Here is a 24,711-nt window from a genome sequence, read left to right on the forward strand (position 1 = left end):
CACAACCATTAGATAGCCCAGCCCCTTAGCTGGTCCATTAATTGTTTGCCAGTGATAAGTCACTTGTCCTAGCTTTGATTCCCTAGAAAACAGATGCTGAGGCATAGCTTATAAACTAAATACTTTATGGGAGGAGAGAAGGAGTGCAATTCCAAAACAACAAAGATAAGGGGGAAAAGGGCTATAGCAGGGAAATGGAAGAATCAAGAATGAGGTGATATGTTACTGAGTGTTTCTGAGTTGGCCACAACCTCACAAGAAATACATCTATGTCTTTGGTTATGTGGGCCATTTGTGTTTTGAAGCCACCATTTTGGGAAGAGGGAGGTAAGCAATTAATCCACTGGTCTCCTTCCCATTTCCTGCCCCTTGGTGGTCAAAGTTCATCCCTCAGGCATTAAGTTCTCCACAGTCCCAGGTGGCATGAAAACCCCTTATGGGAGTTTGGGGAAGATCAAGCTTCTGGCAATCCTGTTGGGTCAAATATGGGCACTGGAGTGTCTATAGTTTTTGCTGCAATTGACAAGCTAAAGTAGAATGTGCTGATTGTTTCTCCATGCCCCAAACCTATAGAGGCTTGAGACAACTGGTAGTGTTAAAAAAGAAGCTAAGAGAAGTGGTCATGTCCCTTTTGCCAGATTCCATTTGTAGAAGCTATCCCTAATGCTGCCCAACACTCAAAGAGAGGAGAATTTGATTCTACCTTTGGGTAGGAGGAGCAAAAAGAATTTGCAGAAATTTTGAGTTTCACCAAAACAGAGATTCTCTCTCACATAACCACAACATAACCATCCAGATTAGAAAATCAGCATTGATACAACATTATCAAATAATTCACAACCCCATTCAAATTTCACTAACTATTCAAAAATGTCTCTAATGGTGCCTGGGTGGCTCAGTGTGTTGGGAGTCTACCTTCAGCTCAGGTCATGATCTCACAGCTGATGAGTTTGAGCCCCACGTCAGGCTCTGTGCTGACAGCTCAGATCCTAGAGCCTGCTTCAGATTCTGTGTCTGCCTCTGTCTCTTCCCCTCCCCCATTTGCACAGTCTCTTTCTCTCTCTGAAATATAAATAAACATTAAAAATAAAATGTCTCTTTTGCCTACCTTGTCCAGGATTCAACTCACAAAGTGATTGCAGTATTTCGTCATGTCTCTTTGCAATATGTCCCTCCGTCTGAGTCCATACAGTCTTTCCTCCTATCCAGACTTGGGCTAAGCATTCTTGACAGGAATACGACAGAAATTATTCTCAGTGTCTTACTGCATCACATCAGGGGCAAACAATGTGATCCTTGATCACCCAGCAAAATTAGTGTTTTCTGCGTTTTTCCATGGTAACATCACCATTTTCAGCTTTGTGATTGATACTTGTTTTACAGAGAGGTAATCCAAGACTACACTATTATTTTGTTTTTTATCAAAAATTCACCCAGAACCCAAAATCGCTATGATGCCTACAAAATGTTGATGTTCTATTTTTATTAATTCTACATTTTTTTTGAACTGTCATTCTACATGCAGAGTTTTCTCTCCTCACTCATGTTTATATCAGTACAGATTTATGCATTTAAATTGCATTCAATCAGTTGTAACCTATCATTATTGGTGTTGTTTTGATAGTGAAACTGTACCAGAATGGCCAGTGGGACCCCCTTAAGCTGGTCTTTATGTGCTTTTGATATGTCTCCACTGTTCTTTAAGCAATTTTTTTTTTTTTTGACTCATCAGGGTGTTCTAGAGTTACATTGTTCTTTTCCTTGTCCAACCCTGGAATTAGCCTTCCTGGTACCTTTTAGTAAATAATGACATTTAGAAACCAAGATCTGGGCACTTAGTGTGCCTTTTGCCATAGAGATTTATTGCTCTTTGTATTTATAGTGAGTGGAACTATAAAATACGTGTGCATATACACACACATGAACACACACACACATACACATATATATGTATATATGTGTATGCCGTTACATTTGACATATAATATATATGTATATATGTAAATACATTTAATCTATATCTATCTAATCTGTGTTTATCTACATTTTAAACACAAGTGCACACCCATTCCCCAGTTTTGTTTTCCTTCAGGGTTCTTTGAAGCCTTTGATAATGAGAAGTCTGGTTACCCTTATTGTCAAATTTATGCTTTTCACAATCCCCTTATATATACTTAATCTTCCAACATTCCTGCCTGCCTGCTTGGTCTTGTTTCTTGTTGTTTGGCCCCCAACCACCTTATCACCTACTTGACCTCACCACCTCCTCAACCCTTAGTGCCACCATCACTGCCTCTGCTATTGGCTGAATATTTGTATTCCCCTGAAATTTATATGTTGAAATCCAATGCCCAATGTGATGGATTTGGAGGTGGGGCCTTTGGGAGGTGATTAGGTCACCAGAGTGAAATCCCAATGAATGGGGATTAGTGCCCCCAAAGAACTCCCTCACCTCTTCCACCACCTGAGGACACAACTATAGGAGAAGAAAGATTTCCCTTCTAGGTTCTAATTAAGTTGACATAAGACAGACTAACAGGAGAAAAACAAATGTTGATTTCATATTTACATGAACCCCAATGATATTCAGCTCCTTGAGAGTCAAACAATTGAGGTTTATATACCATACTGAGCTAGGGAGAAGGAGATAGGGGTCTGGGATTTCAAAGGGGAGGAAGACAATTTACAGGAAGAAGGGGAGAACTTATGTTTTTAAACAAATGTTTGCCCTGCCCTGCAGAGACAATGGAACATGGAGAGGAATCTAAATCAACAGGCCTTGTTGGGTTCCTTCCAGCTTATCATACACACCTCATACTCTTTGTTATTTTCGGTGATAGTTGTCTTTCAGGTCAGGCTCTCTATCTGAATGCTTTCAGGCAGTTGAGAGGGAGGCAAAAGCTCCTCCTGGGTCCCTTGGGTCCTGATTGTCTTCAGCTCAAAACAATCCACACATCACAGTGGCCACTCTGGTATGGCCTACCCTGGACCCCATCACAGCAAAAAGAAGGCTGCCTATTAACCAGGAAATAGGCTGTCTCCAGACACCAAATCTGCTGGCATTAGATCTTAAACTTCCCAACCCTTAAAACTGAGAGAAACAGATTTCTGTTGTTTATAAACCACCCAGTCTATGGTATTCTTTTAAAGTATCCCCAATGGACTCATCCTCTTAACCCCAACCAAGTCACCACCTACAGAAGGAAAAAGAAGAAAAAAGACTACGTATCTTTTCTGATAGTGCTTTTCTTCCACCTTTCCTTCCTTACTCTTCTCCATTTCATTCAGTGAAGTAACCCTAAGAAGGCTCAAGGCTTCAATGAAGCCTTTACCTGTTTGCCAGTCTCCAGCTCCAAGGGGACTTAGCTATACCTCCTTTGTGCCCTCATTTAAGAACAAAAGGGAAACATCTTATTTATCTTTATATTCCTTATGCTTAGTATTATTTTGGTACACATTAGAAACAAAATATGTGTTTCTAAGTGGGTAAAGAATAAAAATTCCTCTGATATGGTTTCATGATTAAGACTGCTATATACCTGAACTCTGCAATACACAAGCTTTGTGAAATTGTCCAAGTTATAGTCTTTGTTTGGGCTGTTGAAACAAAAATATCATAGACTCAGTGGCTTATAACAACAAATATCTATCTAGTCTGGAGACTAGAAAATCCAAGATCAAGGTACTGGCAGATTCGGTGCCTGATGAGAGTCCTCTAGTTCCTAGAGGGCCGTCTTCTCCCTGTGTCCTCACAAGGCAGAAGAGGCAAAGGAGCTTTATAAGGCTTCTTTCATAAGGGCACTAATCCCATTAATCAGGGTCCTACCTTCATGACCTAAAACTCTAAAACTCCTAAAAACTCTACCTCCAAATGCCATCACACTGGGGATTAGGTTTCAGCATATGAATTGGGATGAGGGGGGCACAGATATTCAGTCTAGAGCTTTAGTCACCTTTTCTGACCCTCAGTTTTCTCATCTGTAAATGGAGATGACAATGATTTCTTCATGGGGTTGTTATGGGGATTAAATTACATAATTAATCTTTTTAATAAAGGTTTTCATGGTGTCAGTACAGTCTCGATACTCAAAAACTGATAGTCATTATTATTAATTTTCCTTTGGGACTATTTCTACTGTGACAACCATCTGTTGCATATTGATTATTTGTTCAGATATTAGTTTCACCTCAGGTAAAAAAAAAATTTCAAAGGCAGTGATGCATGATAGGTATCTATTTATTTTACTTCATGTTGTTTTTCAGTCTGAGAGTACTGCAGCTTCGAAATTACATCTTTGTTTGAAAGTATATGTTTGACTTTTAAAAATCAAGGAGCAAAGAAAGAAACATATGGTTTCAAAATAGTAGAGTAAGCACTTACTCTCAGTCCTAAACCAAAGGTGTTAGAAAATATATTTTAAAAATTCATTGATGCTTAAGAATGGGAAGAGGAAATCTCAGTTGCCATGAGGCTGTAGAAATTCCTAAGAAAAATATATATAAATAAACTTGTAAATATACATATGTGAAATACAGAGGTAAGCTGAGAATCTCATAAACCAGTACCATCATGGGAGACTGCTGTTACAGTTTATGCATAAGAGGCCACTGGGCACTGGGGCTAGAAGCCTCCAGGGAGAGGTCCCCTAACAATGCTGAGAAACCACAGTGATTACCACAGAGGAAAATTTTTCAGCTATGGAGCCAAATGCCCAGATATGGAAGAGAGTCCAGTGCAGTAATCACCCAGGGTGCCTGCGTGGTTCAGCTGGTTAAGCATCGGACTCTTGATATTGGCTTAGGTCATGATCTCATAGTCATGAGATCAAGCCCCACATGGGAACTCCATGCTGAGCATGGAGACTGCTTGGGATTCTCTCTCTCTCCCTCTCTCTCTGCCTCTCCTTCACTCATGCTCTCTCCATCTCCCAAAATAAATAAACAATCTTTTCAAAAAAAGAGTGTTCTAACTCAAAATGAAGACCACAAGAGTGGACTGTACCACAGATTAATAGAGGGAAAAGTTAATACCTAGAAATACAAGGTGATTCTGACACTAGAAGAAATAAGCTTGAAGGTGGCAGGTGTTGAAGGTGACGATGGGGATTTTAGGACCTGCAGTGTTACAGAGAAGCAAGCAAATACGAATGTTTATTTGACAGATGCTCAAAGCCAACAATCTTGTTCTCTTCTCAAGTACTTCCTCCTGCCCCTTCATCACAGGCTTGACAACCAGTCTGATTTACCACATTATCTTCCAACATGCTGCTTTAGAAGAACATTTTCTCTGCTGCTCTCTTCATACGCTTCTACTTATACCCAAGGAAACATAGTTAAGAGAGGAAAAGAAAATCATTGTAAATCATTATATAGATATCCTCACAAAAATAAAGGCAGAAACTGTATTCATGAACAAATAATAGAAGTTTATGAAACAATAAAAAGTAATAATCATTAAATATTCAAGAAATGAAAACATAATTTTTCAGTCTATAGGTTGAATTGAGGTTAGATAAACATGGAATTAGATAAACATATATATATATGCATATATATGTATACATAAGTTGGAATATATGTAATTAGTAAATTGTATATAATTTACTAATTATATGTAATCAATATATACATATATATTTACATATATATTTCTTCAACAATGCAGAATAGAGAATTTCAAAAATGAGAATTTGAAAGATTGAGCAACAGGAAGGCTAGACCTCAAATTCCAATATTCAATGTAAATGAGTTTAGAGAGATGAGAGTATATAAGAAACAATATTTTAAAGGAAAGACTGCTAAAAATTTCTTAAAACTTAAAAAAAAACCTTGCAAGTTATTTGACAGATAAAATCTATCAAGCGCCAAGTGTAAAAAAATTATAAACCAATACCTAGGTAAATGATAGTGACATTAAAAACAGCAAGTCTAGGGTCAATTGGATGGCTCAGTTGATTTGAGCATACGATTCTTGATTTCAGCTCAGGTCATGATTCCAGGGTTGTGAGATTGAGCCCTGCATCAGGCTCCACACTGAGCATGAACCTGCTTGAGATTCTCTCTCTTTCTCCTTCTGCCCCTCTCCCCCACCCATGTTCTCTCTCTCTCTTTAAACTAAAAATAAAATAAAATAATACATAAGATAAAATAAATAAAATAAAATAAAATAAAATAAAATAAAATAAAATAAAACAAAATAAAATAAAACCCCCAGCAAGTCTAAAAAGGAATGCCACTATTTATGGTAAGGGAGAAGAAAGATGCATAGGACAGATTAATTATAAGAAAATTAGAATCCCTTTGGTATCATATTTCTCATCAGAATTACTGGATGGATACAAGGCCAGGGAAAAACACCTTCAAAATGGTGATGGAACATAACTTTGAATTAAAATCTGTGGCTTATCAACTATCATTCAATAGTGAGGGCAAAATAAAGACATTTTCAGATGAAGAAGAATCCATTTTTTTGATAACAGAAACAATTTCTATTTCAAGGCATGAGAGAAATGCAATTTTGTGAGCCTGTTGACAATGTCATCCCACCATAACCTAGCACTTAAGCCTGTTTACTCCCACTTAACATTTTCCAAATCCTGGAAAATGTCATTTTTCTAAAATATGTAAGTTGCCAATATTGCCCCTTCCTCTGCCACCCCCCAAAACATGCTTTGAGTAGAAAAAAAAATTTTGGAGAGATTAAACTGATAGATACCTACTTCAAAATTAGCCCACACTCAGCCAACATTTTCTCTTAACACATTCTAACACCCAGGGATCTAACTTTTCCTGTTCTACAAACTAGCCTAAAGACCAGTGAAAGTTGCAAAATTACAAACCTCTTTCTCTGATATTACACCTGGATAGGGATAGAATTATACAAAAATCTAGAGTAAAGTCACTACGGCATAAGTAAAAAGAAAATATCAAATCCAGTGTATTAAAGGAATCATTGTACCCATATGTGGTTTCTGCTAAAAATATAAGGGTGTTCAAAAGTTAATCCAAAATTATTGTTTGGTTAAAGTAAGAGCAAGTTATAGAATACCTTTGACAGCATACTACCACATAAAGTATCATACATACGTAAACAATACTATATAGTTGTAGGTAAGATTTTTATATTCATATAAATATAGATGTTTATAATCCATATTATGTGTGTCTATGTATAATTATAAAAGCATGGGGAAAGAATCGGAAAGATACACACTAAATTGGTGCTGGTAGATTGCAGAACCAACAATGTATGCTTGTTGGAATATCAGAATAGAGGCCATAACTTTATCTCCAACTTTTGCCTTTTAACTGTAATTTTAATTTTTTTGCTGTAGTTTTGAGAACTGTATTAATGTGATTTCATGTGAATTAAAAACCTAAACAACCATCACAGTAATTTACCACTGACATTCATAGCTTCACGTGAAGACCCCAGACATTTGGAGCCTCTTTGAATACAAGTTAAGAGAGTGCTTTCATGTGCTTTTAAGAGAATTTTAACCAACCTTCTTCATTTTAATTCATATAAAAAACATTTCTGGAGGAATGTATCTGGGTAATTTGGAATACAAAATTGATACCTGTCCTAAGGAGTTTTTGGGGGGGGGTCTAGTAGGGGAAATAATTAAACCAACAAGTGTCAGGGAAAATGGCTGCTTCTAGGGGAAAGGCATTCACTGAGAGCTGTAGGAGCACTGAGGCAGATGTTACCTCACATCCTGGTCATGATGTAAGGGTTCACTGCATCATGTACTGATAAGAAATGTTTTCAGTATTTGGGGGAAATACATACATGTGTATATATGTGTGTGCATATATGTAGTGCAGACAAAAATTTAAATCTTGTCATAATTGTGCTGTTGGGCACAAACACTGGCCGGTGCTCTGATGACCTCAGTTTTCCCATCTACAAAATGAGAGAACTACATTAATTGTTCCCTAACTTCATGTCATCAAATTGTGTTCACAGGAATAGCAAAAGAGGGGCACCTGGGAGGCTCAGTTGATTGTGTCTGACTTCGGATCGGGTCATGATCTCATGGTCTGTGGGTTCAAACCTCGCATCAGTCTCTGTGCTGGCATCTCAGAGCCTAGAGCTTGCTTCAGGTTCTGTGTCTCCCCCTCTCTCTCTGCCCTTCCCCTGCTTGTGCACTCTCTCTCTCTCTCTCTCATTCTCAAAAGTAATAAACGTTAAAAAAATTAAAAGAAGAGTAGCAAAAGAAAAAAAAATTAAATTTGGAAAATGTATTAATTTTTTTTTCAACGTTTATTTATTTTTGGGACAGAGAGAGACAGAGCATGAACGGGGGAGGGGCAGAGAGAGAGGGAGACACAGAATCGGAAACAGGCTCCAGGCTCTGAGCCATCAGCCCAGAGCCTGACGCGGGGCTCGAACTCACGGACCGCGAGATAGTGACCTGGCTGAAGTCGGACGCTTAACCGACTGCGCCACCCAGGCGCCCCTGTATTAATATTTTTTTTTTCTGAAATATCTCAGATATAGAGAGTGTACATCTACTAAACTGGGCATGCAGATATCATATGCCTAAAACCCTTGGAAGGTGACTTTAATCTTCTATTTTTGCAGAAATTGAAAAAGAAAGTTGTGGTGATCCTGGTACACCCTTATATGGAATTAGAGAAGGAGATGGATTTTCTAATCGTGATGTTTTAAGGTTCGAGTGCCAGTTTGGGTTTGAATTAATTGGAGAGAAATCCATTGTTTGTCAAGAGAATAACCAATGGTCTGCAAACATACCCATCTGTATCTGTGAGTACCAAATGCTTTGCTTTCTGATAGCATATGTTACCCTGTCCTTGCATATAATTGCTTTTGTAATTAATTGCAAAGAGCTGGAACCGTGTAATTATTTTTGAATGAGTAGCACTTTGTGATACTATCTTTAACAAGTGTGCTTATGCCAAATTATAAATTTCATTAAAGATTTAAATAAAGTTAACATAGTTCACTTGGTAATTGCAAAATATATATTACATCTGTTCTTACAGAATTTTATTGATGGCACTTTATACTTTATAGATAGGATACCTCTTATGGAAATTATACATCTGAGCTAATTCTAGTAGATTCATTTATTTATTTTAACAAGATAGTATATGCTTATTTTCAATCAGAAACAAAATATTTAAAGCTTATATTCTATGTATAATGCATGAACTTATTTTTACTTGTAGATGCTCACACTAAAGCATACTTATGTGCTGTTTATTTATATTGCACAGAAAAAAACTCCATTAATGTTTATGATATACAGTATGGTTGGATTAAAAGAATGTATTTGTTTAAATACATGAAAACATTCCAATGTAACTACAACAGAAATATAATTTGTATTATCTATTGATATACTTTTAGTTTCAGTTAAATACCAACAAATGCAACTTCCCAGATATGGGTGCAATATGGAAAATTTTGCTTTTTGGTTTTGACTATTCACTATTCAATGGTAACGTAGAAAGCCAATACTCATGAAAATAAAAAAAAAATGTTTCTTATGTAGCATTCTGAAGTTATTTAACATTTTTAAAGAAGTAACAGAACTTTTAAAGAGACTAGAGGTCATCTAATATATATTTTGCATAGTTAAAAATAATAGGGGTGCCTGGGTAGTTCATTTGGTTGAGTGTCTGGCTCTGGATTTCGGCTCAGGTCTTGACCCCCGTGTTGGGCTCTGCACTGAATGTGGAGCCTACTTAAGATTCTCTCTCTCTTCCCCTCTGCACCTCTGCCCTACTCATGCAAGCTCTCTCTCTCTCTCTCTCTCTCTCTTCAAAAACAGAAACAAAACAAAACAAACAAGTAAAAAGAAAGAAAAGAAAAAGAAAATAGAAAATAAGCAAGCAATACTATCTCTCAGTATAGTGTCTGGATACATATTGCAATGATACCTAATCTGATGTTTTAGCAAAGTGGGTATTTTATGAATGTTCCAGAAATTTCCCTAATTAAAATATGTTTTGCTTGCTCTTTAGGGAATGTAGGAGAGGAAGAGAGCATAGACCTCCTCAATAGATCCCTCTCCTTTAATGTCAGTGTTCATCCCTCACCAAGATCGCCTTGTGAAGTTCCTGCTGTGAAAGAAGACAATATATTAGGAGAATTTGATTGGATTTCGTTAGCATTATGGAAAACTTAGCAATACTTCAAAAGATTTCACTTAAAGACCTTTAGTTCTAGGTATTCTTCCATGGAGACAATGTTTGTGTAATATGGAGAATCTAGTAATGTAGTGTATCACACCAAAAATAAAACTATTTGGGGCATCTGGGTGGCTCAGTTGGTTAAGCATCCGACTGCGGCTTGGGTCATGATCTCACAGTTCATGGGTTTGAGCCCTGTGTCTGGCTCTGTGCTGATAGTTCAGAGCCAGGAGCTTGCTTTAGATTCTGTGTCTCCCTCTGTCTCTGCTCCTCCCCCTGCTCATGCTCTCTCTCTCTCTCTCTAAAAAATAAACATTAAAAAATTTAAAAGAAGATAAACAATAAAACTATTTTAAGTCATTTAAGAGATGCTAAAATACAGTCAATAAAATATTTAAAATAATGCTGACTAAAACAAATTAAACTCTCGAAATTCTAGAGAAGACATTTTTTACTATTTTTAAAAAGAATAAAGTCCTAAAACTTGATATATGATAAATATGTAGTAATGAATAGTTTCCTGTATACCAACAATATCTAATTTGAAAATGTAATTGAAAGTTAATTTAGTCAGAAAAATAAAATTATAAAATATGTAGAAATAATTCTTACATAATTCCAAATAACTCACAGAAAATTACAAGCTTATTCAGAAAAGGAGAGTTTATGGAAAAAAAAAAAAGAGATAGATGCATGCTCCAGAATGAGAGGGCATTATATTAAATATGTGAATTATATAGAAATTGCCTTGAAATTTCAGTAAAAATCCTAACATAATTTCTTTGAGAACTGATGTAATGTGCTGATACACAGCTAGGTAAAAAAAACAGGCAACGATAGAATAGACATGAGACTTTTTTAAAAGGAAAAGTGCCTATGTACTAAAGTACATAAAGATACATCTAACAATATTGTTACTACCGTAAAATTAATATGGTACTCACAGAAATATAACACTGAGTCAAAGGAAATTACAGTAACAACTGCATCTAATACAATTAAGGGTTTAGAGTATTATATTGGCATTGGCCTATTTATCTGACAAAGGAGATCAGCATGACAGATTTTGGTCATCCCTTGTCCCAAATAGGCATCATTTAGATCAGAGACTAGCAAACTAAGGACTGTGTGACAAATCTAGCCTGAAGCCTCGTTTGGAAACAGAGTTTTACTGGAACGTAACTGTGTACTTTGGTTTACCTGTTGCACATGGCTGCTTTCCTTGCTATAGGAAGAGTTAAGAGTTGACTCCTGCTATAGTGGCAGACTTAAGTAGTTGCAAAATAGACCATGTGGCTTATAAAGCCAAAGGATTTACTATCTGTCCCTTTACAGAACACGTTTGCTGAGCCTACATTTAGATCAAGGGTTATAGAATCAGAAGATTCCTGGATGCAGGCAGGTAAAAGTTTGAAAAGGGCACAGGACTAGGTACGTGTGTCCCCATTATGGAAGTGGTAGGCAACTGTAGTGGATTCACTTTTTCAAAGAAGCTAGAACTCCACATTTTTCTGCCTCAATGTGAAATAGATTGATTTTAAAATGTGACTTCAAATTTTTGTACAGGCATAAGAAAAAATTGTATCAAACACATTTGCAGTCTGGATCCAGCCCAGTGGCTATCAGTTTCCAAGACCTGCTTTTAACTCCTAACATTGGTCCGTACAGACGAGGCAGGCTTAGGTTAGAAAGTATTTATTTAAGGGGCGCCTGGGTGGCACAGTCGGTTAAGCGTCCGACTTCAGCCAGGTCACTATCTCGCGGTCCGGGAGTTCGAGCCCCGCGTCGGGCTCTGGGCTGATGGCTCGGAGCCTGGAGCCTGTTTCCGATTCTGTGTCTCCCTCTCTCTCTGCCCCTCCCCCGTTCATGCTCTGTCTCTCTCTGTCCCAAAAATAAATAAACGTTGAAAAAAAAAAATTAAAAAAAAAAAGTATTTATTTAAAATGATAAATAATTATACATGTATAATAAGTAACTGATTATATATACATATATATATATATACACACACACATATATATACACACACACACATATATATAATCCCTATTGTTATTTTACATATTTTATACATATATGTAGGTATACGTATATTTTTGTCTTTATATTTCTGTAGATAGGTAGATATTGGTCTAATTTCTGAATGTTAATAAAAGATCTGAACTTAAATGCAATATAAAGAAATTATTATTTTTAACTCAAATTAAAACAAATTATGCTAAAATTATTAACAGAATAATGTAGGAATACTATATGAATTGTAATATTGAATGAATATTATAAACTAAGAGTTCATAGTCTTAAATACCAGATTTCATGAGCCTATAATTCCCAAAAAAGAGAAAATGGAGGAATCTTCATATTTACTAGTAGGCAAAGAAGGGCAAATTGATAATATGAGATATCATTGTTCCTATCAATTAAGAAAGGTCAAATACTCATAATATTTTATGCTGGTGGAGGTTTTGTACTCTCTAACGTATTAATTGTATTTCAGTATGAGTTATATTTCAGTAAAAGTTAATACAACTTTTCTAGACAGAAATGTAGCAAACTATTTTCAGGCCTAAGGTTCATACGCTTTGTAAATAAAATTTGGTGCAAAATTAGATGAGTTTGATTTTGTTTAAATTATGTAATAAAAAACACCAGAAGACAATACATCATTCCTTTATGATTTCCGCTATGCACTAAGACCATTTGCTTTTCTGTTTTTTATCTTTTTTCAACTTTCTAAATGTTCTGTGTGATACTTTAGCTTAGATGTTTTGAAAAGTTAAAAGAAAACTGGAGAGGGATGGAGCAGGGGCAGTGAGAGACTTCATCTTAGAAAGGTGTGAGTTTAGTTGTTTTTCCAGCATTAGCCACTAATGGTGGATGTTTATAAAAGTTAGTTTGTCTCCTTTGTCTCCTTATCTGTGTTGTAAACTCTTAGAGCTTCCCATGGCAATGGTAGGATTGAAACTCACCTAGTCACCACCCTCATCCACGTTTTGTCTGTGCTACAACATCCCAGTTCTGTTAATATCTGCATAATATTTTTTGTCTTCAATCATTTGATGAGCATTATTGCTTTGTGTGGAAATCTATATATATTTCACCATTTTTTTTTTTTTAATGAGAAAGAGAGAGAGAGAGGGAAGGAGAAGGGCAAGGCAGAGGAAGAGGGAGAGAATCTCAAGAAGGCTCTACAATCAGCAGCTGAGCACAGAGGCTGCATGGGGCTCGATCCCCCCAGGGTGAGATCATGACCTGAAGCAGAAGTCAATCCAGAGTCCCTTGCTTAACCGACTGAGCTACCCAGGTGCCTCACCAGTCTTCTTTCCTACCCAGGTGCCTCACCAGTCTTCTTTCGTATGCAAAGAAACAAAAACCTTGAATAGCACTCTAACATAAATATGACAGATGTCTAAATAAATTGCCTTTATTACTCCTATGATATTTTTGTGCATACTTAAGCACACGGTTATCCAAAGTAATAGTTGCCTTTTCTAATATGTGAAAATAGTAACCTTTTTTCTCTGTTTTATAAGATAATTTACATTGTTTAATCTTATTTTTTTCAAGCTACTAGTTGGTTATCATAGTTGTAGAATGTGGCAAAATAATGTGAAATATTACTTTTGAACATTTATTGTATTTTATAATTTTAACAGTTCCTTGCCTGTCTAACTTTACTGCACCAATGGGAACAGTGCTTTCTCCTGATTACCCAGAAGGGTATGGAAATAATTTAAACTGCATCTGGACCATAATCTCTGATCCAGGGAGTCGGATACATCTTTCTTTCAATGACTTTGATCTGGAATCTCAGTTTGACTTCCTTGCGGTTAAAGATGGTGACTCTCCAGACTCCCCGATTCTTGGAACCTTTACTGGGGCCGAGGTGCCCTCCCATCTGACTAGTAATAGTCATATACTGCGATTGGAATTTCAAGCTGACCACTCAATGTCAGGACGTGGCTTCAACATCACTTATAACAGTAAGTTTTCCATATAATGTATTTCTACCAAGTAGAGCTAGAAAGGAATCATGTAAACCAGCTCTCTGGTTCCATAGACAAGGAAACTTAAACAATGTTATATATATATATATATATATATATATATATATATATATATATATATATGTATAGAACAAGTTCTCCCTCTATATACATATAATGTACCAGGAACAATTCTTCATTTCCAACCATATTTTACTCCCTATTGTGTCATTTCTCTTGGTTTGTGAGAGGCCTGATATTAAGGAAATATGTTTCAAATATTATGATGTCAGCCAATATATTAGTTTATTCTATTAAATGTTATAAGCATAAGATCAAACCTAAAGTGTATCATATACTTTGCTCCATTATTGGTGTGCAAACATATAAGGGAAATAAATCTTTCTTTCAAAATATTCATAAACCAATAGGGAACCTTAAACCAATAATGACAGCACAGAGTTACAATTCTAGAGATGAAATTCACAAGGCTGAAATTCACAAGAAACATTACAGAAGAGAAAATCATTAACATAGGAGCAGTAGACCACTGACCTGCCACCATGGGGAGAAATACCTTAGAGATTAAGAGCATCCTCTCTACAGTGAAACTGTACAACTTCAAATGTTGGCTTTGCCCCATTTTTAGGTTTAAAATTGAGCCTCAGTGTCCTCATCAGTAAAACCATCTTTGGTTTCTATAAGGAATAAATTAGGTGATGCAGGCAAATAATTTGTCATGGAGTAGATGGTGCATAGTAAATGCTCAATAAACATTAGCTGTCATTGCTTACTTGCCTTTTGAACTACTACCTTAGCATCTTATTTAATTGTGTTTACTATGTTGCTATATTTTGACATTTCTTTGAGGTTATTTACCTATTGTCGGCCACTCACATTCTTTGTATTTTTTTTGAAAAAAAAATGCCAAAAATATAGCAAAAAGATGAATCACATGAAGGAGAATATATCATAGTAGGTTAATATACTCACATACTAATGCTTCTGTTTGCAAATGTTTTCCTAAAGAATAGAACACTACTGATTTTTCTTGTTTTTTTGTTTTTTTTTTTTTCTTCCCCCTCCCTTGAAGGTACCACACTCTGGCACATACTGACCAACTTGATGAGTTAATATTTGTTAATATTTGTGACATATGACAATAGGATCTAGTTTCCTGTTCTATAAAAAAGAATTGCATCTAGGGGTGCCTGGGTGGCTCAGTCGGTTAAGCCTCCAACTTTGGCTCAGGTCATGATCTCACTGTTCATGAGTTCAAGCCGCGTCAGGCTCTGTGCTGACAGCTCAGAGCCTGGAGCCTGCTTTGGATTCTGTGTCTCCCTCTCTCTCTGCCCTTCCCTGTTTCACTCTCTTCCTCTGTCTCTCTCTCAAAAATAAATAAACATTAAAAAAAAAAAAAAAAAAAAGAATCACATCCCTAACCCTGACAATCAGTGCTGAGTTTTGGCAATTAGTAACAGAAAGCAGTTATTGCCTTTTCCAAGTGTCACTAGTGGTGAAATTGTCAACATGTAATTGTATATCATTAAAGTTAAATTAGCTGTGACATGTGTCATACAGACTGCTGTATAAAAGAGTTGCTTTATCTGAAAGCGCTTTTAAAAATATTTCATATGTGTATACACACACACACACACACACACTTATCTATCTATTTATAATTTTTATTTTGTCTTCAAGGCACATTATTTTTAACTTTAGTGTCTATGGTACCTTCAGGGAATTATGGAAATATGCCTCCTTGTTTCTTGTTCTGTGTCTCTAGTAAATAATTTAATTGATCATATGAAAATTCTTATATTTAATGTTTTCTACTGAAGTTATTTTTTTTCTGAAAAAAAAACTTATCAGGCATTATATAGAGAAACAACAAGGCTTAATCAATTGCAGTTTTTTTTGTTTTGTTTTGTTTTTTTGTTTTTTTGGTTTTTTTTTTAGTTTTTCTATTTTATTTATTTATTTATTTTTCAATATAGAAGTTTATTGTCAAATTGGTTTCCATACAACACCCAGTGCTCATCCCAAAAGGTGCCCTCCTCAATACCCATCAGCCACCCTCCCCTCCCTCCCACCCCCCATCAACCCTCAGTTTGTTCTCAGTTTTTAAGAGTCTCTTATGCTTTGGCTCTCTTCCACTCTAACCTCTTTTTATGGTTTTTGGGTTTTTTAGAATCACAACAAAAACCAATAATTAGAAATAAGTGCATCTACAAAAATATATTGTCTCTATTTTAGAATTTACCTTAATATTCTTCCATACTATTTAACTTAAAAATGAGGAGAATGGTAAATCAAAATTATATAATTTATGAACAATATCAAAGTAATGATTAATGAGAAAATTTAAAATAACTGCATGTACTTATGTAGCATGAATATAATAATGTAAATACCTCACAAACTATTTTTTACACATTTAGATTTTGCTATTTTAAATATTCTTCCATTTGTATTGTGCTAATTTAAACATTTATGGTGCATGTTTAGTCATACAGATGAATAAAATGAGAAATTTGGAGGGCTCATTTAATCTATAATCTTCAGAAATTCAAGCATATTAATATGTAAGCATATTGTCCCTACACTGCTGCTGACTTGCTAAGACTTGCCTAAATATATCCTGGGAGACACAAAATAAAATAAAGTGGCCCTGAATTCAAGAACTCACATTCTCTTGGGGCGCCTGGGTGGCTCAGTAGGTTAAGCATCAGACTTCAGCTCAGGTCATGATCTCACAGTTTGTGAGTTCGAGCCCCATGCCAGGCTCTGTGCTGACAGCTCAGAGCCTGAAGCCTGCTTCAGATTCTGTGTCTCCCTCTCTCTGTTCCTCCCCCACTTGCACTCTGTCTCTCTCTCTCAAAAATAAAGATTAAAAAAAAAAAATTTTTTAAAGAACTCACATTCTCTTCCGACAAGAAACAAATAACCCAAGATACAATATGTTGTTGAGAAAAAAATTAGAAGCCGTACAAAGGGATACATTTCAATCCTATCTCTCTGACCTGAGGCAAATACTTATCTGTTGCTGAATCTCACATTACTCTTTAAAGTTCTAAATGTTAAATGAGATAATGACATTTCCAAAGCTCCTTATAGCAGTGGCTAGAACATAGTAATTATAAGAGTTAGCTCCCTTCCCTTTTCCTAGATGGCAGAAAATAGATGACAAATGGAAAATTAGAAAGAAATTTTAAGACTTTCATACCAGATTGGAACATTTCACTATAGCCTCACAAGACTATTTCTCCATTCCAAGGAGTAACATCACGAAAGTTTGCAGTGAGATGTGGTCAACGTGCTTTGTATTCACAATACTTGGAATTCTGACCAGTTTATACAGAAAATTTTACATACCGTAAACCCCAGTGATCTCCAGAAGTAAGCAGAAACAATTCTGTTTTGAAATGTAATCTTAGATTATAATTCATATTTTAAAACAATCATACCTATTTACATCATGGATATACATCACAGGCAAACAGGGTCAAAAGGAGAGGCTCTCATTTTTTTTTTCTTTTTTAAAAAATAAAGGCTTATCTAGAAATAAACATAATCTTTTCAAAAGTCGGTTTTTCTCACTCCACATACACAAGGGTCCCTCTCATACTGCTTGTTTGTGTGTTTTTGTTTGTTTCCTCTTCTCCAGCATTTGGGCATAATGAATGTCCTGATCCTGGAATACCAATCAACGCACGGCGGTTTGGGGACAACTTTCAATTAGGAAGTTCGATTTCAGTTATTTGTGAAGAAGGATTTATTAAAACCCAGGGAACAGAGACAATTACGTGTATTCTTATGGATGGAAAAGTAATGTGGAGTGGACCAATTCCAAGATGTGGAGGTAAGTGCAATGGTCAGTGAAAATTATAACCCCATCGTTGCAGGATTTTTTACCACAATACCCGGGACTCGTTGTCTCGCCACTTTGAAGAATGAAGAGGTGAACACAAAATGAGCAGCAGGCCAAAATTCCTTAGAATGTAAGATCAGAAAGGAAGAAGAGTAGAAAAGCTCTCTTTACAGAGAACATTAGAAAGTGAATGCCTGTGACTATAGGCAACAGTCTCTGTTGTAGAAGGTTCTGGTCAGCACCCACTCCCTCCTTCCCCCTTGTTCCTCCTCAGGTTCTACCTTATTGGCTTGATAGCTCTAGGTGCTGGATTGTCCACTCCTGATTGGCTCGTTTCCATTGTATGAGGGTGGTCTATGGCCATACTTCGGTCTTTTGTCAAATTCCTGAGAGAAACCCGAGAGGAAATAGGTGGGGTCTATTATGTTCTTAAGAAGAACCTTAGGCCTGGGAGGGTTTGCTGTGGTCAGATACTCCCAACATTGTTACAAAATAGGTGTTTTTCCCCAACCAGGGACCTCAGGCCCTAATCTTTCCCTCTCTTCCTACTGAATCCTATCTTCTTCTATTATACCATCATCATTGTGCACTGGAAACTGTATTTAACCATATATGCATATATACATTAGGTATATGTGTTAAACAAATTACACTTTTAGTTTTTCATGTTAAAATAATTGCTTAGAAACCTTTTAAAAAGTCCCCTTTAAAAAGAACTCTTAATAAAAGGTATACATTAATAAATGGTAAATATTGGTTGCGTGTGCAAATTCTCTTTAGTGTACTTCAGAGTTACAGTTTAGTACACTTTCTAGTTTCTAGTCATCTTTTTTCTTGGTATTTTAACTATTTATGGTATCGATATTGAATCTTCAAAAATGTGTTAACAATTATTATTTGCAATAAATAAATTTATGCTAAAGCAGCCATTATTTAAAATGTGTACTTTTTGTCAGCATAGTTCACTAAACATTTTTTTTCAATTTTGATTTACTCAATAAGATATAGTCAAGAAAATTCAAAGAAATATATGTGTGTAATGTATGCGTGTGTGTATGCAACGTTTGAAAGTTTACATCTTTGAATATATACACTTATCTAAAGTCACTAATTATATTGACAAGAAGGAAGGATGATCCTACTTAAAAATAAAATATATCAAGTATAATGTGTCAAATTATTTATTAAACAATTTTTTTTTTACATTTATATATTTTTGAGAGACAGAGAGACAGAGCATGAGCAGGGGAGGAGCAGAGAGAGAAGACACAGAATCTGAAGCAGGCTCCAGGCTCTGAGCTGTCAGCACAGAGCCTGTCACGGGGCTGGAACTCACAAACCACAAGATCATGACCTAGGTCAAAGTCAGATGTTTAACTGACTGAGCCATCTAGGCACCCCTATAGTGTGTCGATTTAGAATCTATAGGTTGTGTATATGAGGTGTGGAGCTTCATTTAGAATTGTCACATTGGGATTAACATTCTTCTTTTCTCCTTCCACTCCAGTACCAAAGGTTACATATCTGTTTTATTTAAAAAGATGTAGAAGGGGACACCTGGGTGGCTCAGCCCAATGAGTGTCCGACTCTTGATGTCAGCTCAGATCATGATCTCACAGTTGTGAGATCAAGCCCCATGTCCAGTTCTGTGCTGAGAGTGCAGTCTGCTTGGAATTCTCTCTCTCTCTCTCTCTCTCTCTCTCTCTCTCTCTCTCTCTCCCCCCCTCCCCCGCTCACACTCTCATAAATAAATAAATAAATATTTTTAAAAAACGATATAGAAGAACTTTTACTAAGGAACAGATAAACTAGAGCCAGGAAACACTTTTTTGCAGATCACCATGTAATGATTAGGTGATAATTTGTAAATAATTACTTCTTTTTCTTGCTCTCCCAATTTTTCTTCTTACGTGTGTCCAAACTGACAATGAAACCTTTATTTTTTTCTTTTTCAATTTCTGGCTGTTAAATTGAGAATATTTAATGTATAATTTTCAGAAGTATAGCAGACTTCATTGACTAATACAGCCATTACCTACAAATGCTGCCATTCATTGAGTTGAACATTTTCATAATGTCTCGTGATGAACTACTCCAGACCACGCAATTATGCTTTCCTCTTAGCCCCTTCACTTAGCACCGCCTTCCTCTTCTAATCACTTTCTCATTTGTAATATTAGGGACTGAACTAGATGACTTCACGGTTCTTTTCCAAACCTCAAAGGTTATGAGTTTAGTCGGGGCTACCTTCGCGATGGTTATGATTGTGCTATTGTGTTTTCAAACTACATGACAGGATTGCCCAATAAAAGGCTGAAATAAATAAAGAAAAACAGAAAGTAATGTTAATTTTTTCCCATTATACTTTGCCCTTGAGCACATTCATTCCTGAACAGTTGCTGATCCAAACTTGAGGAATCAGTCAGAAAAGCCTACACTAGTATTTGAAGGAAAAGTAGGAGATGGAAGAAAAAAATGGGTTCAGGCCGAAGGAATGCCACTGAGTGGCATGTACTGGAGTGGAGGATAGAGAGGCTCAGGGTTTGATGATAATAAGAGGGGTGCCAAGCATGCCAGGCTTTGCAAACAATCCTGGATGGATTAAAATTATCCTGTGGCCAGAGGGAAGCCACTTTAGCTCAGAGGTGATATGATCAGAGCCTCTCCCTTCTCTGCCCTAGGAGTTGTATACAGGCCAGTGGACAGAGACAGAGACCACCTCTGGGTAACTGTTGAGTCTGGTTAGAGCCTCATCTGCCTCACTTGGGTGTTGGTTGAGAAGCTACTTGTTTCCTAGCTGAACGGGGAGTAAAAATAATGAGCTTGACACCAACAAATCTTTTTATGAATCACTGTTTCATTTGAGAGAGCAATTTTAGCGAGATTTTTCACTGTGAAAAATGAATGGTATTTAACCTTTAAACACGAGTGGAACAAATATTCTGAACTCTAATTTGGCACGGGCCAGGAGGCCCTTGTGACATCCTAAAAAGAGCTTTGTGGAATTCCTGAAGGAGAGTATTTTTTTTCTGTGTGTATGAGTGAAATTACAGACACTTGGCTCACTTTGCCAGTTTCTGGATTTTATCCCACAGTGGGAACATGACTAACACTCAAGTTGGAGACAGGGAAGGTAGAGTCAGAGTGGGCTGAAAGCGATCTTACCGTGGCACCGGGCCAGGTTACCTGCCATATCCCAGGCCATGTTGTGAGGCAGTTTCCACCCAATAAAGCAGACTGCTGTCAACTCCTGTATAACTAACTCTGGTGGGTGTAATTTCTGCGACTCTAAGGTTTGTAAAGATTTCTTTTAGTTTTAGTTTTGCCTCAATTCCACTTAGCTGTGAACAACCAAAGCCTGAGACTAGCCGAGGAAAGCTCATTCTTTTTCTCTCCTAATGTGTTTTCACCGTGGTGGTGGTTCTACCACTCAGCCGCTCCCACTGATGCAAAAAACTATGTCTGGGAGCCCTCTCTGCCCAACTTCTTTGTCCTTTAGACCTGTATTTTGACAGAGAAGTTTTGCTTATTATTTATTGCAATTTATCTTTTGGGGCGTGATCACAGCCTTCAATATATGCTTGCTATTTTAGCTGAAACTTTTTTGTCATCATATTAAATATTTTATATAGGTGAAATACATACTTGTGTATGTTTTGATAAATACAAATAATTCTTTACATTTTATTCTCTCAGAACATTCCAAAATTAAATGCATTGTTGAAAGTTGCTTAAAATGTTTGGATTGCTATGTGTTAAAATTAGGAAGAAGGAAGTTGCTTGTTTCAATCAGAATTTATAGAGCAAAGGAAGTCAGTATAAAATGTTTTGATAATAAAACCCAGAGTTTCAACCTCTTTAAAGATTGCCCTCTCCCTCTACTACCGCCGCCGCCCCCGCCCCCCAACACCGTCTGTTGCAATTATCTACAAGTTTAGGCATTTGGCATATTAGTAATCCATGACAACCAGTCTTCAACTCTAAAACTGTGGAAAATTGTTGAAAAAAGTGAAAGAAAATGTTTTATCAGTCCTAGTCCTTGAATAGGGATTAGTGAGAGGAAAGAGAGACATGAGATCATAATTTGTTGCAGTTCTATGATCCCACAGCTGAACTTGGATTCATTTCAGGGAGCTTAAATACAATTGTGGAACAGAATTGGGTTATACATTTTATTCACTGACCCGAAGTTCACCACTGATGCATTAACTAAGGATAGATTTAGGCTATCTTTGTGAAAATTTGAACCCTTTTCTCTAGAATGGGTTGACAAAATTCCCTCATGAGAAAGAGAGATTACAGACATTCTAAAGCTTTATGATCTTTCAGTTTTGCTAATGGAAAACAAAACACATTAATTATTGTAATCAGCATTGATTCAAAATCACTTTGAATTCTACAAACTGTTCGCCTAACTCAGTTTAGTGACGATCAATGACTTCTTCATTTATACGTTAAGACTGTAGCCTGAATATAACTGGCTGTATCTAGGACCAGTCTCTGCATGGTGTCTCCTTCAAAGATCTACCTACAGCCCATGAATAGTGTAGACGATTATCATAGGTCTACTTTAATGGGCTGCCATAGGGATTTTCACGATATGCCATGAAAGCTTCCTAAAAATCCTCCTCTTCTGTCTTCACCAAAGTTTCCCCTCAGAGCAGCTACATAAACACCCTCCCTCTTTTGCCCTGTGGTCCCCTCAAGACCCCTCTGCCCTCACATTCATTTTTTTTTTCTCTGCACAGCCCAAACCCCTGTTGGGCACCTGTGAGCCTCCTCACTAAAATTCAGCCCTCAGGAAGTTCAGTTTTCTCTTTAGAATATTTTTCCCTTGGGTTTTCTTCTTTCCACACCCTTTTTCTTTCTCCTAATATGATCAGAATTTTTCTCAGGGGCCTCTGAGGGCATTGTGAGACTCACCACATTTACTTCAAAGTCTCTTCTACAAGCCTAGGTGCTTGGAAATTTGGAAAATAGGGGAAAGGAGCACTCTATTACTGTATTTGGGTTTATTTCTCTCTTCACCTGTGCGTATGAATGTATCTTCTGAAATATGGGTAAGATGTTGCTTTCACTTAATTGTTTTTCTCAAGGGAATAATATGCAACTAGATTTCCTTCATAATACCAAGCAGGAGAGTCTTTTTCTCAGTAAAATCACATTACTAGTTTCTGGAATGTTCCTTATAATGAATACTGCTATACAGAAGACAAAATTCAAGGTATAATATTTGACTCAGAGAGGTTTCCTTTGTTGGGCTTTGGGAAACTCACTAGTCTCTGACCACCATAATCTGCCTGTCCAAATGCCAGCTCTAAAAGGCTAAGACATATATTTTCCATACCTTAAATGATCTGAGCATCATTATTTGGCCTTCTTTCCTCATTGTCTATCTTTACCATTTTTAGGTTAAACTCTATTAGTCTGAGTTCATCCTTCTAAAGTATAGCCATAATTAACTTATTTTTTTCTTAGCATTGATTTGCTTCACCAGATTCATAAGTCTCTTTGTAGTGGGGTTTAAATATATGCTTACTTGGTAAACTGGCTATAAATCAACTCTGACATGTACTTGTTACAGGTGCTTCTGATCCTCCCATCTGTTCATACCTTTTCCTAGTGGAAGTCTTACTTTTAACTGTTTATATGAGGTTACCACATACCCAGCATATGATGTTCCAGCATTTGAACGCAGCTCAAATTCATTTGGATATTCATGTCCTCTAGGGTGGTGAGGCTGACTGCCATTAGATGGAGGTTTTGATGGATCTGAGTTCACAAATAGTACCTAATACCCAGTGCTATAGATCAGGAGTCATAACCTCAAATGCTTACAGGAGCAAGGCAATAACAGAAACAGATTAGATGGGCTAAATAGAACACGCTGCCCTCCTAAGAGGGAGGTGTGATTTCTCACTTTTTATAGAGACATGGTTACAAATAAGCATTTCTCTTTTTAACATCAATAATAACAATAATGAATAATACAAGAATGATACCATTGACAACTGATGACAGTGTTCCCATTAGTCCTGACAGTTCCTTCATGCACGTTAGAAAAGGGAATTTTCCAAGAGGGAAATGGCTTGAACTAGTGATTACCAAGGTCACTTTAATTTGAGATCCAGCAGTAGCAATCAATCCTTTGGGAGTATGCAAGGTCAATGGAGCAGGTCAGGAGACATATACCAACCTCTCCATTTTGAGAAAGCACTCCGGTGTCTCAAAAAATTGGGTGTCCTTTGGACTTACCTAAGAACCATTTTCCAGATAGTGATATCATGAAAAAGTCTTTTGACTACCTCCTTTTTGTGAATTTGTGTAACACTGCTCAAATGTGATCCTCAACCAGAGTCTAGGCTGGAACACCCTATTCTGAACTAAGCAGTCTCTCCTGGATTGTCATTTCAATCTAGAGTAGTCTCTATAATCTCCTTCTGACTTTGCATTGATATTCTGCTCAGCACGATTATCTTTCATCATTTGGCACTATATATTTTTTTTCTAATAGTTTAGCTGCTGGTATGGCTCAATTATGTGGTATGATTTGATTCAAGGAGACTCAGGAAGTGTCCTAGTTATTCAGGAAGCATTAATAAAAAACAGACATGTTTGCTTTGTTTTTCTTTAAGAGTTAAGATATGAAAGTTTTATGCAGTACAGTAAATAGAAAGCTTCCCAAATACCTTC

At 36.6% G+C, this 24,711-nt stretch overlaps 1 protein-coding gene across 1 annotated transcript in view; it reads left to right on the top strand.

Moving 5' to 3' along the window:
* CSMD3 (CUB and Sushi multiple domains 3) overlaps window positions 1-24,711 on the top strand; it is a 1,276,067-nt gene that overhangs the window by 818,937 nt on the left and 432,419 nt on the right. The window contains 3 exon segments of the mRNA XM_030304305.1: window positions 8,588-8,770; window positions 13,818-14,144; window positions 17,815-18,009. Of these exon segments, the coding sequence (XP_030160165.1) occupies window positions 8,588-8,770; window positions 13,818-14,144; window positions 17,815-18,009 (705 nt within the window).

This window comes from Lynx canadensis, chromosome F2 (genome assembly GCF_007474595.2).
Source record: "Lynx canadensis isolate LIC74 chromosome F2, mLynCan4.pri.v2, whole genome shotgun sequence".
Classification (NCBI taxonomy): domain Eukaryota; kingdom Metazoa; phylum Chordata; class Mammalia; order Carnivora; family Felidae; genus Lynx; species Lynx canadensis.